Below are 12338 nucleotides of genomic sequence, written 5' to 3'. Positions count from 1 at the left end.
GTTAATTTAGTAGACCTATACTATTTCAGTAACGGTATAATGTATAATACTGTGGAAACTCCCTTCACAGAATAACAAAAGGTAATTGCGACTTTTTATCTTACAATTCTGACTGTTTTTTGGTCACAATTTCGAGTTTATATCTCACATTTTCTCTATATAAACTCAGAATATAATATAACATAATATAATATAACATACTTTTTTTTCTTGTTCTTGTCTTGTTTCCAACAGCAGCACAAATAAACAGAACAAAAATAGGTCTAAAAGTTGTTCCTTTGAAGATTATGGTTAACCAAACAGTTGATGGACCCCATTGGCTTCCATAGTATGAAAAAAAAAAAAAAATACTATGGAAGTCAATGGGGTCCAACAACTGTTTGGTTTCTGACATTCTTTAAAATATTCTTTTATGTTCAGCGGAAAAAAAGAAATTCATACAGGTTTGGAACAACTTGAGGGCCAAGAAATTATGACAATTTTTATTTTTGGGTGAACTGTCCCTTTAAGATTCTTCAGCTGTTTTTCAGGGAAAGCTTTTCTTATTCATAATTAATTATTGCCATGAGAAGGTGGGGTGGACCATAAAAGACATAATACTTTGCAAAAGTTGTGCAGTTTAGTAACAGTTTGTGTTTAAGCAGCAAAACACAAAATGATGTTGGAAATGTTTATTACTAATCATACTTCAAATATATTTTAAGCTACTTCCCTTCAAATCTTCAATTAAGAAATATCTTGTTGCAAAATAGTTTTGCTTTCACCTGTACAACACTACTTCCTTGTTTCAAAACAGGTATTGAGCTCATTGGTATGATTTCTTCCTCTATATGCTTTAGTTCCTCAATTTACTGAATAACAAGTGGTTTCTGCGTATCGACTGAAAGTCATTGTCTCTTTGATTTCCCATGTTTTTTTTCAGATGATGTTTGGAAATGAATCACAGTGATAGCGCAGGAAGAGATAACTCTTGTTTACACAGTAAACACAGCCAAAACAGCACTTTGTTTTTCCCAGGAAAAGATGCCGAGTGTGCAAGACTTGACCGTCCAATAGGCTACTGAATTCCTATGCTGACAATTTGCAAACATGTCAATCACAGAGATTTAAGTCAGTAAAGAGGGCCTGCCCATAATATATATATATATATATATATATATGTATGGATTGAAGCTGGCATGGGGAACAACATGTCCACCCTCTGATTTGATTAGGAATGACATCACTGAAGAGGAACCAAAAACTATTCCTAAGTCACACGCATAATTTATTGAAAATATCTTTGCATCTGGTTTATTATTAGCAATTTATTCTATTTTGCAATTACGATACTAATATATATAATATATATTAGTATATATATTTTTTCTTTATTTTATACCTGTCCATGATAAAGATCATGCAAATGATGTCACCTGGGAGTCTGCGCACTATCAGCATGATGACATAAATCACCAGTTTCAGTCAGTGCCGTCATTACAATCAGCGAGAAGAGGAAAGAAGTTTCTAATGATTTAGTAGAACAGATCAAAGTTTCATCTCCCTCTTCAGGTAAAGTCTTCAAGTGTCTGCTGACGTCACACTCAGGGATAGGCTGCGTCACGTGGTACAACTTTCCAAACCTGTGTGTGTTTCCCGAAAAAAAAGTGTAGAGGAACAAAAACCCTTTGATAGTGGAAAAGGTAAGACGAAACCATCCTTAAAGTTTATTATTTAATCTTTACGTATAATACCCTTATGTATCAATAAATACGCGACATTTCTGATCGTTGTTGTATTATTATAGCCTAAACACATCTGTCTGTCAGTGCTGTTGTTGTCATGTACTAAACGTTCTTCTTATGCCTTATCTTTTAAACATATCTTAAATAAAGCAGATATCTAAGTTTATAGAGTGGATAAACTCACTATTTAGAATGATTAACAATCATTTAAACTTCGCTGACCTGTTGATCCCGCGGTGTTTTTCTTAAACGCGCGTTCACTGCAGTGCTACATTGTTTCAATTTAGAATGGAATGTCTGAATAGATTCTTTGTAGAATTTTAAATGGCGCGAACATGTTGTATTATTCAGTATTGGTAATTAGTTACATCGCTGAATTGCTGCCAACGACACACTAAAAACGATTACCATGTTCCTGTACTATGGTATTTCTATATATCATGCATGTAGTAATTATTACCACTGTGAGGTCTGGAAAACATGGTGTCTCCAAAACACTGTTACTTTTTAGTACTTTTTTTGTTAGTGTCATATGATGTACATACATGTATTTTTGGCTTTTCATTGACGTGTTTATTGCTTTTAATAATATATAACTTTTTTATTTTTGTACACTTCTTGTTATTGTCTTTCAGGCCTTTGAATTCACATTTATCCAATGAAGTTTTACACACTGAACTCAAGGCCAATGTAAGTCTTGCTGAGTGACTGCGTGTGAAAGGTATTCTATAAAATGTATTTTGTTTTTCCTTAATTGTAATACTTGTTATACTTTTCTCTCATTAGGTAAACTATGCTTAAGGAAGAACATAACATGGAGATTGTTGTTTTCCTTATTTTATGCTGTTGATGCAGAGTTAGTAGCGTATGATTACCCAATCAGACATCTAGTGCTTGAACAGGCATGTTCATTTCTCTCTGTGGTTGTCTTGATTCTCTCTCTACCTCTGTGGGTTTAGCTAGTAATGACGGGTTACTGTTACAGTCGTCGCTATGTTCAGGTTACAGAGTTAGACTGACTGACCTGGGGAGCACCTGTGTCCGAGAACATTATTCTACATAGATCAGTATAAAAACACTTTACACGGCTCTCTGGAATATCCTGGCCAATTGCAGCATTACATGGTCAAATATTATTGTATAATTCTTACACTTTACGTCCTGATTAGTGGTTGACCAATATGGATTTTTTAATGGCCAATGCCAATACCTTGGAGAGCAGGGTGGCCGATATAAAGACAATATATATGATTCTACACTATTTTATTTAGATAACATGCATAACAATGGCTGCAGTGAAATTTAGATTTATTTTTACTTATTTAGAAATAATAGATTGTAACATGAATCAGTATGAAACTAATAATTTAAACTTGATAAAATATAAATCTGTAAAATAAACAGATTTATGCTTTAGCAACTTCTTGATTCTGTAATCCTATTTATCGCAAATAAAGAAATAGTTAAAAACATGAATAAAAAAGGAAGTAAACACTAACCAACAGAGAACTCAGTAATCTGATGAGTTTGTGCGGACTTGGAATCATATTTTCTCAAATAAAGATTATGTAATGCTAATTTCACATACAGTACACAGTGACATATGACATGAATATGATGTAGCAAACTGGATATACTGTAGCACAGCATAGTTTGAAATCAAGGTTTTAAAGGCACAATATGTAGAATATCCAAAAACCACTAGAACAGTGTTTTATATTTTGTTGACTTGCGTACTTATATTATCCCAGATGTTTCCAAGAATGTTTAAATCCAGAGAAATAAGCAGTTTTAACCAGGACACGGAGCGTGTCCGTGCGTCACCTATCAAGGACATCATGCCCGCATTACCCTCAATTTCCAGTTTTATTCTGTAGAATCCATGAAAACACCAAAGACGTTTTTATATATTATGTGTTTTATTAGACAGGTGAGCAACTGTTTGGATACAGAAAACTAATCATTGTTATATAGCTCAACATGTTTAGTTCTACTGTTTAAATCTCGTTTTCTTGATTTACCGTGAGTACCATGTTTTACCATGACTAATATCGATCTAGCTTACTGCAGTGTGCAACAAGTGTCTCATAGCAGCCGCCGAGCGAACACAGAGTTGCACTATAATAACTTTCAACACTCAAATGTATCTAACATGATAAACAGCACTGCTTTACCCCACATACGCTTGACCGGAAAAAGCGGAAGCGCCGACTGCGGCATAATAAAAGCTCCACTGCTCTCGAGCCATGTGTCACGCTCGTCTCTCATTAGCAATCGCTCTAGCGGCCTCATTCAGCTCCCACAGCACTTGGCCCTGCTCTGCTTCATACTACAGTAACGTTAAAAATCTCATCCATGAATATGATTTCTGTCCGAGCCCCATCTGGTTCTTTTCCACTGACTGTAGTCGTGAAGACAACATCCCCCTTGATTCCGCAAAATCAAGGCATCATCAAGCTAGGCCTTTGTTTTGAATAAGCGACCTCTAGCGGCGAAAATTTACATAGTGTGCCTTTAAAGATTGCGCTTGCATCAGTGTGCATGTGCTGCCTTTCTTAGAGCTGTCAAAATAAAAGCCCTGTCAGTGTTAAAATAAAAGCTGCTTCCGACACTTATCGGCCCAACAGAATAACTTGTGGGCCGTTACTGATCATTTAAAAATGCAAAATATCGGCTAATATATCGGCCTTGGTGACCATTAGTCCTGATCACCTTTATTTTGCAAAAATAACCAACTGACTATTCATTTTATTACTTAAATATTGTGTACATATACTCAATGCATAATTTTTCATCCCTTTAAGACACTGTTGCTCCTCAGGAATTTGTTTCTTGTATCTCCTCTTGGTATCCTAAATGATGATTATTTGTTTTAATGGCCTTTTATCTGCTTTGGAGAAGGTTTTTTTTTTTTTTTGCATAATATCTTCATGCTTTAGTTTTCTCTGGTGCTCTTTCACTTGTATAGAACACTTGCATTTCTTACACCATATGTGGACTTATCCTAAAATCATCAAGATTACCCTTAGATGGTGAAAACCAACAATTTTGCATACTTTGCTAGAGTTTCTGTAATATTTACATGCTCTAGCACACAATACCTGTTCTATAATAGCGGTTCTCAACTGGTTTTGCTTCAGGACCTAGATTTTACATTGAACATCAACTGATGACCCAAAACTGTACCAGAATTGATATAGAAGCAGAAATGTAATTAATATAACAGTGTTTGATTTAGTTCACTTCCTTTCACATCAACGACAAAGGTTATGTGAATCGGCAAGTTCTTCCTATTCAAAAGTTAATTATCCTAACTTTGCAAAATAGATGAAAATAAAAGGCAATATCTAGTCAGTTGTATTGTTCAGAAAAGACCTGTCCTGTCACCAATTTTTGGCTCACGAACCACCAGTTGAGAACCACTACTCTACAAGAACAAAAACCAGTTTCCTAGATCTTTTCTTAAGCCTGTTTACTTCATGTTGCTCTAGGGATAATTGCATTCCTCATTCGGCCTTGTGCCCGAAACATGATCCACTACAACGATGTTCCCAGAGGCTCGCTTCCGAGTCTTCACGGCTTGGCTGATCACAGGACATCTGAGTCTTTAAGCTCCGAACCACTTCCACCACCTCCCCTACCGGACCAACCACCAATAGGCCCAGAGTTTGATCCCAGCGGAAGCGTCAACGAGGACTCTGCCATCGACATCAAACCCGTCCACCGCTTCATCCCAGACTCATGGAAGAACTTCTTCAGGTCCAGCAGCAGAAGCAGCAAGTTGAAGTCAATGTTGGGGTCGAGCAGCAAGAACGCCACCACTGACGGCGTTCGCTGTTCTCCTCCGCAGTCTCCGTCACTTCCCGGCTCGTACCGCGACCAGTACGGTGGATCCGGAGGCAGTTATAACTCGCGTAAAGAGCGTGAGGCAATGCTGTTGGGCAACCCTGTGGAATCCTTTGACGGCCGTACAGTGCACACAACTTTGACATACACTGAAAAAGTCGAGGAATACAACCAGCGCTACGCCTACATGAAGTCTTGGGCTGGACTTTTACGTATTCTTGGTTGCGTTGAGCTGCTTCTGGGGGCGGCGATTTTCGCATGCGTATGTGCTTACATTCATAAAGACAATGAGTGGTATAACATGTTCGGATACTCTTCACCTGGTGGGTTTTCTGGAGGAGGTTACGGAGGTTCTTATGGAGGCTCTTACGGAGGCGGTTACGGCAATACCTACTACACCGGACCCAAGACGCCATTCATCCTGGTGGTGGCGGGATTGGCATGGATAGTGACCGTTATCATGCTTGTCTTGGGAATGACCATGTATTATCGAACTATCCTTTTAGACTCAAATTGGTGGCCGTTAACAGAGTTCTTCATAAACCTGGCTCTTGCGCTCCTGTTTTTGGCAGCTGGTTGCGTGTACGTGAATGACACCCTACGAGGTGGACTCTGCAGCTATCCGTTCTTCAATAATGGCATTAATGGCGCTTTCTGTCGCACGGAGGCTGGACAGACAGCGGCTATCATTTTCCTGTTCTTCACCATGATCGTGTACTTGATCGGAGCCATAGTGTGTCTGAAACTGTGGCGGCACGAGGCAGCTCGGCGACTACGAGAACGGAATGGGCACGAGGTGAGATTTTCTGCCCAGATTACTTCAAACCTTAAGTTAATTAATGTATTTGTTCTTATTTCAGTGGATGATTTCTTAAGCTTGATTTGGTTGAGATTTGTTAGGTGGTCGGATAAACGTGATCTAAGCAGAACCAGCACACTTAAGCTGCGTCCGAAATCACGTACTGTCTGAGTAGGTACTACATTTGAATTTAAATTTACTCCACGACCGTTGAAAAAGTACGTTCTATATAGTATGAATGCGTGTAGTATGAATGAACTACATCCGGCATGTTGTTACTGTCACATGACCTACCAGCGTCAGTTATGTCCCTTCAACTCCATTCACAAATCCTCTCCCGTGGCCTCATGGGATGGTAAAGTGTCCATCGTATGCGCACTTCAGAATCTCGCCGGAAGTAGTAAGTCATCCAGGTACTTTTCGCCTACTGTTTTTCGAATACTATGAATTCGGACAAGACTACTCTGTTCGCATACTGCTTTATCACGTACTATATAGTAGAGAAGTCCCTATATTAGTCCCTGTTTACACCTGGTATTAAGATGCATTTTGGTCGATCGGATCACAAGTAGACACATTCCCGTTTACACCATAGACTGTAAAAAAAAAAAAAATGGACGACACACCTTCACTCTCGTCCATTGTAGTAAGTGAAGCCGCCAGCGTGCAAATAAGGCACTGACATCTTGAATCTCGAGTCTGCGCAGTAGTGAGTGCGAAGTGGATCCGCGATATCAAGGTCCCGCCCACACTCCTGCAGAATCGGTTAATACTGCAGAACAACTCACTGTGTATGTGTGAAATAAACAGTTCTGGAAATGTAGAAATTAAAGTTAAAGCTCCAATCTCCTCTCGAAAATACAGAAAAAAGTCAGCTAGTGCTTCAGTGACTACTTCGCTCAGAGAAGCTGTCAATCATGATGTCAAAACCTGCGGTTTTATAGCATCAAATAACTAACTAAAAACAAACTTATTTAAAGAACGAACACTTTAACTAACATCAGCATGATAAAAACTGCCTAAAATGACAGAAACCACCTTTGGGGAAAAAATATTTGACTTGTAATTTGACTGTTTAGTTTGTCTCACGTCCCGTTACATTACATGGAGAGGGCGGGGTTTATGACCTATACTGGGACCAACCACCTGGGGGCGATCGATACGCTTTGGCTTCACTTTTCAGGACTTGCGTGGCACGCATGGTTTACACCTGGTGTTTTAATCGTCTCTTTTGTCCAACTTCTGTCCTGATGTCTTCGAGGGGAAGGTCTATGGGCGGGTAAATGTATGGATTTTTTCAGATCTTTCGATCTAATGGATGAAATAAGCTCACGCAATTTACATATTAAATGCAATAGGAGACGACGGGAAAAACAAACGGAGAGCATCAGCTTTCGTTTCTGCTCTGACAGCCGCGAGACCGGCCGAACACAGTGAGTGTGTGTTAGAAATCAGAAATGGTGAGAGAACATTGTGCTTGGTACGTTTTGCATCTTCACACCAAACTCGGGACTTCAGCCGGCAAAGTTTAAATCCCGTCTGGCTAGCGCGCTTCCCATAATGTTGCGCATTAGGTCAGTAGGTGGAGAGTTGGCTGTGTTTTGTGGCTGTTCGAAACACTATGAAAGCAATCCAGTCAAATGCATTTTCGACTACCTCTGGAAGTGGTCGAAAGTGGACAAGCTCAGAATGTTTTTAGACCCCGTTTACACTTGTATTTAGTGTTGTTTTTGTGATCCGATCGACCAAAATGCATCTTAATACCAGGTGTAAACAGGGCCATTGTGATCTACTGTAAGCAGAACCAGCACACTTAATCTGAGTTTTTGTCCTAATTAGCAGTGAACATGATGTTTTGTTGGTCACAATGTACTATATACTAAACCAGTGTTACTTTGTATATAGTACTTAGTGTTTTATTTTATTCTATTTATTGAGATGATAAATATATAAAATATACCTAGTGTATATTATAGCAGTTAATCATGAGGTGTTATTGCCAGTATCTTCATTGTTCTAATTAAATATAGTTGCAAAAATTAATAAAACAACAATTGAATCACCTCTACTTCTGTTTTACAGATGCTGCCAAGAGATTCTCCTGCTGACGTGCATTTGGCAAGTATTTTAGCTCTGTTCGTTCACATGTTTACCCATGGTGCATTGCTTTCTGATATATAACTTCAATGCACAGTATAGCAATGAAATTAATAATTCTAGTCAGTTATGCTCTTATTTTAGTTGACTATAAGTGTTTCCTTGATTCACAAGCAGTGAATTGCATATTTCTTTACGTTAGCATACTGGAAACCTATTTGGCAACTATAAGAAATTGATTTAAAGATTTAAGTGTATCTTGATTACAGATGTTATTTGATTATTCCTGAGGTAATTTACTACCTTCCATTTACCTTACAGAATAGAGCGCTGCAGTGACAAAAAACCCAATATGATTATCCATTGACTTTTGGATTATTGCAAAAAACAAGCTCTGTGACCAACAAAAGTTCATAATTCTTACTTTTGTTCATCATGATTATCCTCTTCAATGTAATAGGATGTTGATGGATCAAGGGAGCCAATGTCTGTGTCAGCGCCGGTACATCAAACACACGCTGCCGCCCCTGCCGTCTCCAAGCCCAAAGTTGTGAAAGGGTATATTCCAGCAGGACACACTCCTAAACCTGTGATCATGCCAGACTACATCGCGTGAGTACCTGCTTCACAATCAGACAGAAAATTCACAAAAGGGTATTTTAATGACCTTGATATGCTTTGATAAATCATCCTTGTGTTTTGTCTTTCCCTGCAGTAAATATCCAGCCATTCGAACCGACGAGCAGCGGGACCAATATAAAGCCGTGTTTAATGACCAGTATTCTGAGTATAAAGAGCTCCATGCAGAAGTTCAAGTGATACTAAAGAAGTTTGATGAAATGGATGTTATGATGCAGAATTTACCACAAAACCCCACCAACCACATGGTCAGTTGATATTCACTTTTATTACTTTCTCTGTCCTTTGTGACTGCTTATATAAAGGAATTTTATTATGCATACATCAACAAGGCGTAATTTTCATATGGAAAATCTTATTTTTATTCTCAATTTTTGCAGTATGTTACTTAAATGTTCCCTGTTGGACGTTAGAACAACATTTAATAAATGTTTTGATGCTTCAGCTTTAGAAATTATGTGAATTTGCACTTTTCAAAGACAAAATGTATCTAATGTTAAGTCATAACTTAATAAATGCCACAGGAATGAATGTGTGCTTATTTTGGGTTGCACCTTTCAAGTAAAGGATTTTACCTTAAATGTGATCATGTTATCAGATCTTTTTCTTTTCCTCTTCTCTAGCTTGCTTCCTAAATTTAGTTGTCTAATTAACATGCCATTGCATATTAAAAAAAATTATTTGCTCTTTGACGAATTGTTTTAGTTCTTCTTTTGTAAGTTGCTTTGTGTAAAAGCTTCTGCTAAATGCATAATGTAAATGTAAATCATGTATTGCAAAAGCGTTAGTCTTCTAACAAATTTCTTCCATTTTTCTATCATAGGAGCGTGAACGCATCAATAAAATCCTGCAGGAATATCAGCGGAAGAAGATGGTGAGTTATTGACGTCCATTCTGAGAGTTATTTGAGAAAACGTACGCGCAGTAAATATATCTAGTGGCCATTAAAACGGCATTGTGCATTATTTAATTAAAGCTTCACTCATTTATGAATATTATTTTTAAATATTAATTATTATTATTTTTGCTTATCTCAAATGAATTATTTACCGGTTATTTTATGGTAATAAATTGTATTTATGCAGTTTTTATAATCCATTTATTCACTTTTTGAACATAGACCTGAAAATGAATTTTCCAACTAAAACTGTCATAAATCTTGAATGCTTTGGAGCACGGACTTAAGTTTGGTCTGTTTTCGGATTATTGCTGAATTGAAAAAAATTTTAAAAAGTGAACTTTAAAAAAAGATATAGAATTTTATGTTTATTTTTATGCACAAAAAATACTATTTTCAATTTTTATATGAAGTACTGTATATATTTTTCAAAACATGTTTTACTCTAAAACTGTGAGAAAAACAAAGCCATAAATCTAAACAAGTTTGAGCTTGATATCTTAAAAAATTAGCTTTCAGAAAGATTGTTTGGGCGCAGTACCAAAGGTTTCCACTAGATGAAATTTATTTAATTTTGACTGCGAGGAGTACGAGTGACTAATTTATGTCCATGATTTTTTGTATTTTTTATGTTCACATAGCAAGTGCCAAAACCTTTATGAAGTTTCGTACCATTCCGATGAAGTAAATATTTCTTTAAAAAAAAAAAAAAAACTTAAAATTTTTCAGTCAAAAATGAGCAAAGAGCAACAGAGGGTTAATATTAGCTGAAAAACAGCACAGGCAGTTGTGTTACTCGCAGCATCATACATAAACTAGATATGAAAACAATGTGATTTGATCATCATTCTTTTGTTTTGGTAGCTTAATGTTAAAAATATATTCCACATTTTACATTCATGAGGGTCAGGTCGCTATTCTTACGGTTCTATTTCAACCATGCACAAGTGTACACTTGACAAGAGTAAATGGTGGTAATTTGATTATACTTTCAGCTATCAAAAGTGTAGCACTCTCAGCTCAGATTAACACATATTACCATATTTAAATCCTTTACACAGAGATCTGCTGCCTTTTCCCAAAAAAAAAAATCAGTGTTATATAAGTCTGCAGATACTATGTGGGCCTGTACAAGCCAGTAGGTTTTGTCTAGATGTTGCTGTCTGATTTATAACATTGTGAAGAGCAAGTGGAGGAAAAAAGAAAGGAGGATGAGGAAAGGGGTGGAGGCTGCTTTTCTCACAGGATTTGCTCCATTGTGTCTATTCAAGAGGAGGAAATAACTGTAGTCACCCAGACCAATCAGTGGCCTCTCTAAGACAGTTTGAGCTATATTTTGAGTGATGGCACAGGAAAATAATCAAGACAAGTGATTTTCCAGCACCTCAGATGAGCTGCGTTAACAACTAGTTGTTCAGTTTGGTTGTAGAATAGAGTATAAGCAATTTTAATCACTGTGTATAGAGAAAATGTTCAGTTCCCACTCTTATCCAACTGGGATGGTGGTCTTATTGATGTCTCTGGTGTTGTTTTTGTCCCAAGGATCCCTCATTTCTAGAGAAGAAGGAAAGATGCGAGTATCTGAAGAACAAACTCTCCCATATCAAGCAGAGGATTCACGACTATGACAAAGTCATGGGCTGGAACGATGGTTACGGCTGAAACGAGCAGCACTAGATTCGAACCTGCTGTGATGGTCCTTCATTTTTCATGTCGTTTTACACTGAACATGTGACCACTGCATCTGAGAGCCTCGCTGGTCTGGATGGTTGTTTATTTTACAAACAATAATGAAATGAGAGATGGATAACTTGCATGCTCTTAATGAACGCACTGACTGAAAATATTTTCTTTTTCATGTTGTATTTCATAATGCTGACTAAAAGATGTTTAAAGAAATGTTTCAGTTTTTGTATCTATGCAGAAATGCTGTTTTTTATCAGTTTGTTTAAATTGATTTTATGCACTGTTCAATTATTTTTTTGTGCTACTGTGTTGAAGTTGTGTACAACAACAGCCTGTCACCCTGTCCTTATATTTTCAATGTTGCAAATGCATTTTAATGAGCTGAATAGGTGATTTATATGCAAATACTGTAAAGAATGAAAAGTCGAAAGCATTTCTTGCAAATTTGTTGTAATTTAGTTAATCTTTGAATAAAAAAAATCCAGCCTGGAGGCAATTCAGACACACCAGAGAAACTCCATGACCAAAAAATCACATATTTATATGTTAAAGGTGATTATGATTTCACTTTTTAACTTTAGTTAGTGTGTAATGTTGCTGTTTGAGCATAAACAACATCTGCGAAGTTATGACGCTCAAAGTTCAATGC

General features: G+C 37.1%; 1 protein-coding gene across 5 annotated transcripts; it reads left to right on the top strand.

Annotated features, from left to right (window-relative positions):
- Positions 1-1489: 1489 nt before the first annotated feature.
- marveld2a (MARVEL domain containing 2a) lies at positions 1490-12193 on the top strand. Of its 5 annotated transcripts, none has more exons than XM_051910429.1 (9): positions 1490-1682; positions 2360-2414; positions 2511-2580; positions 5216-6366; positions 8452-8487; positions 8927-9078; positions 9182-9353; positions 9929-9979; positions 11546-12193. In XM_051910429.1, the coding sequence occupies exons 3-9, from the start codon at positions 2565-2567 to the stop codon at positions 11663-11665; spliced, it is 1698 nt and encodes a 565-aa protein (XP_051766389.1). In that variant the 5' UTR covers positions 1490-1682; positions 2360-2414; positions 2511-2564; the 3' UTR covers positions 11666-12193. The 5 variants fall into 5 exon arrangements, with proteins under 5 accessions (XP_051766389.1, XP_051766392.1, XP_051766391.1 ...); XM_051910432.1 differs by having other exon boundaries at positions 2511-2626; XM_051910431.1 differs by lacking the exon at positions 2511-2580.
- Positions 12194-12338: the final 145 nt, after the last annotated feature.

Source organism: Ctenopharyngodon idella, chromosome 10 (genome assembly GCF_019924925.1).
Source record: "Ctenopharyngodon idella isolate HZGC_01 chromosome 10, HZGC01, whole genome shotgun sequence".
NCBI lineage: Eukaryota > Metazoa > Chordata > Actinopteri > Cypriniformes > Xenocyprididae > Ctenopharyngodon > Ctenopharyngodon idella.
The sequence above is the reverse complement of the archived record's forward strand: the minus strand, read 5'-3'. Positions and strand labels throughout refer to the sequence as shown.